We start from the raw sequence: 1,010 nt of genomic DNA on the forward strand, positions 1-1,010 counted from the left end.
ACTTGGGACCTTGCGAGGTCCCATGTTTGAGAGTTTTTGCCAAGATGAGGGTCATTTAAATATATCGGTTTTTGAAGGACGAGTTTTCTGGCCAAATTTATAAATACGTGTCTTTTCAGGGAAGGTAATTAACTAGTTAATACCCGATGTATGTTGGATGCGAATGAAGTTTTATCATGGAAAAGGTAAAATCAATGGTTAAACATAATGCAATGAAAGAAAATCCTCATATTTTTTGCAGTAATTAAAACATATCCGTCCATTTGTTGATTATTCTGGTTGCATGATAACAAATATCAACAAATTAATGAAAAAATGTATAAAAATTGAATCAGCAAGATAAGTTATGAATAATTAATTGATTATAATAACACAATATTAGTTGTAAATGTAATTCATACAATAATTTATTTATAATACCATATCCTTGGGAAGAATTCAACTACAATGAATAAAAAAAGGTGACTAGACTCTCTTTCTTGATCGACTTGATCTCTCTCTCTCTCTCTCTCTCTCTCTCTCTCTCTCTCTCTCTCGTTCTCTCTCCCTTTTTCACCTTTTCTAAGGTCTTTTTAACTAACTTTTTTTCAACCACTTATTGATCTACTCTCTCTCTCTCTCTCTCTCTCTCTCTCTCTCTCTCTCTCTTACCACGCTCATATACACACACAACAATATAACCCACTCACAATCTCTCTCTATCTCCCCTCCTCCCCCCTCTCTCTATTTCTAAAACTCTCTTTCTCTCTCTTATAACTAATCGCATACTCCGCACAATCCTACCGTTTGATGATAAAACATATTTTTTCATTTTGTCAAATTTATTTCAAATATCAATCTTATTTTAAAAGCCTCAGGTTTAAAACGCTGTGACAAGTTGTGGACCATCTTGATCAGTCGATATTTGAACTAAAAGTCAAAATGAAAAAAAGCTGCTTTGTCAATGTGTGATAGACTTGGTATAAGAATCCATCAGAATGTCAAGATATCTACATGGAAGGATCAAATTC

The 1,010-nt window shown here is 33.4% G+C and overlaps 1 protein-coding gene across 2 annotated transcripts in view; it reads right to left on the reverse strand.

The window, feature by feature from the left end:
- Positions 1-528: 528 nt before the first annotated feature.
- The window catches only part of LOC144977088 (potassium channel, subfamily K, member 13-like), a 162,551-nt gene continuing 162,069 nt past the window's right edge, over positions 529-1,010 (reverse strand). For both annotated transcript variants that reach the window (XM_078921883.1, XM_078921873.1), the window contains one exon: positions 529-1,010. This exon is cut by the window's right edge and continues 929 nt beyond it. In XM_078921883.1, the coding sequence (XP_078778009.1) occupies positions 990-1,010 (21 nt within the window). In that variant the 3' untranslated portion in view covers positions 529-989.

This window comes from Berghia stephanieae, chromosome 1, assembly GCF_034508935.2.
Source record: "Berghia stephanieae isolate SIO BIC M18660-M18661 chromosome 1, UCSD_Bste_1.3, whole genome shotgun sequence".
In the NCBI taxonomy this organism is placed as follows: Eukaryota; Metazoa; Mollusca; class Gastropoda; order Nudibranchia; family Aeolidiidae; genus Berghia; species Berghia stephanieae.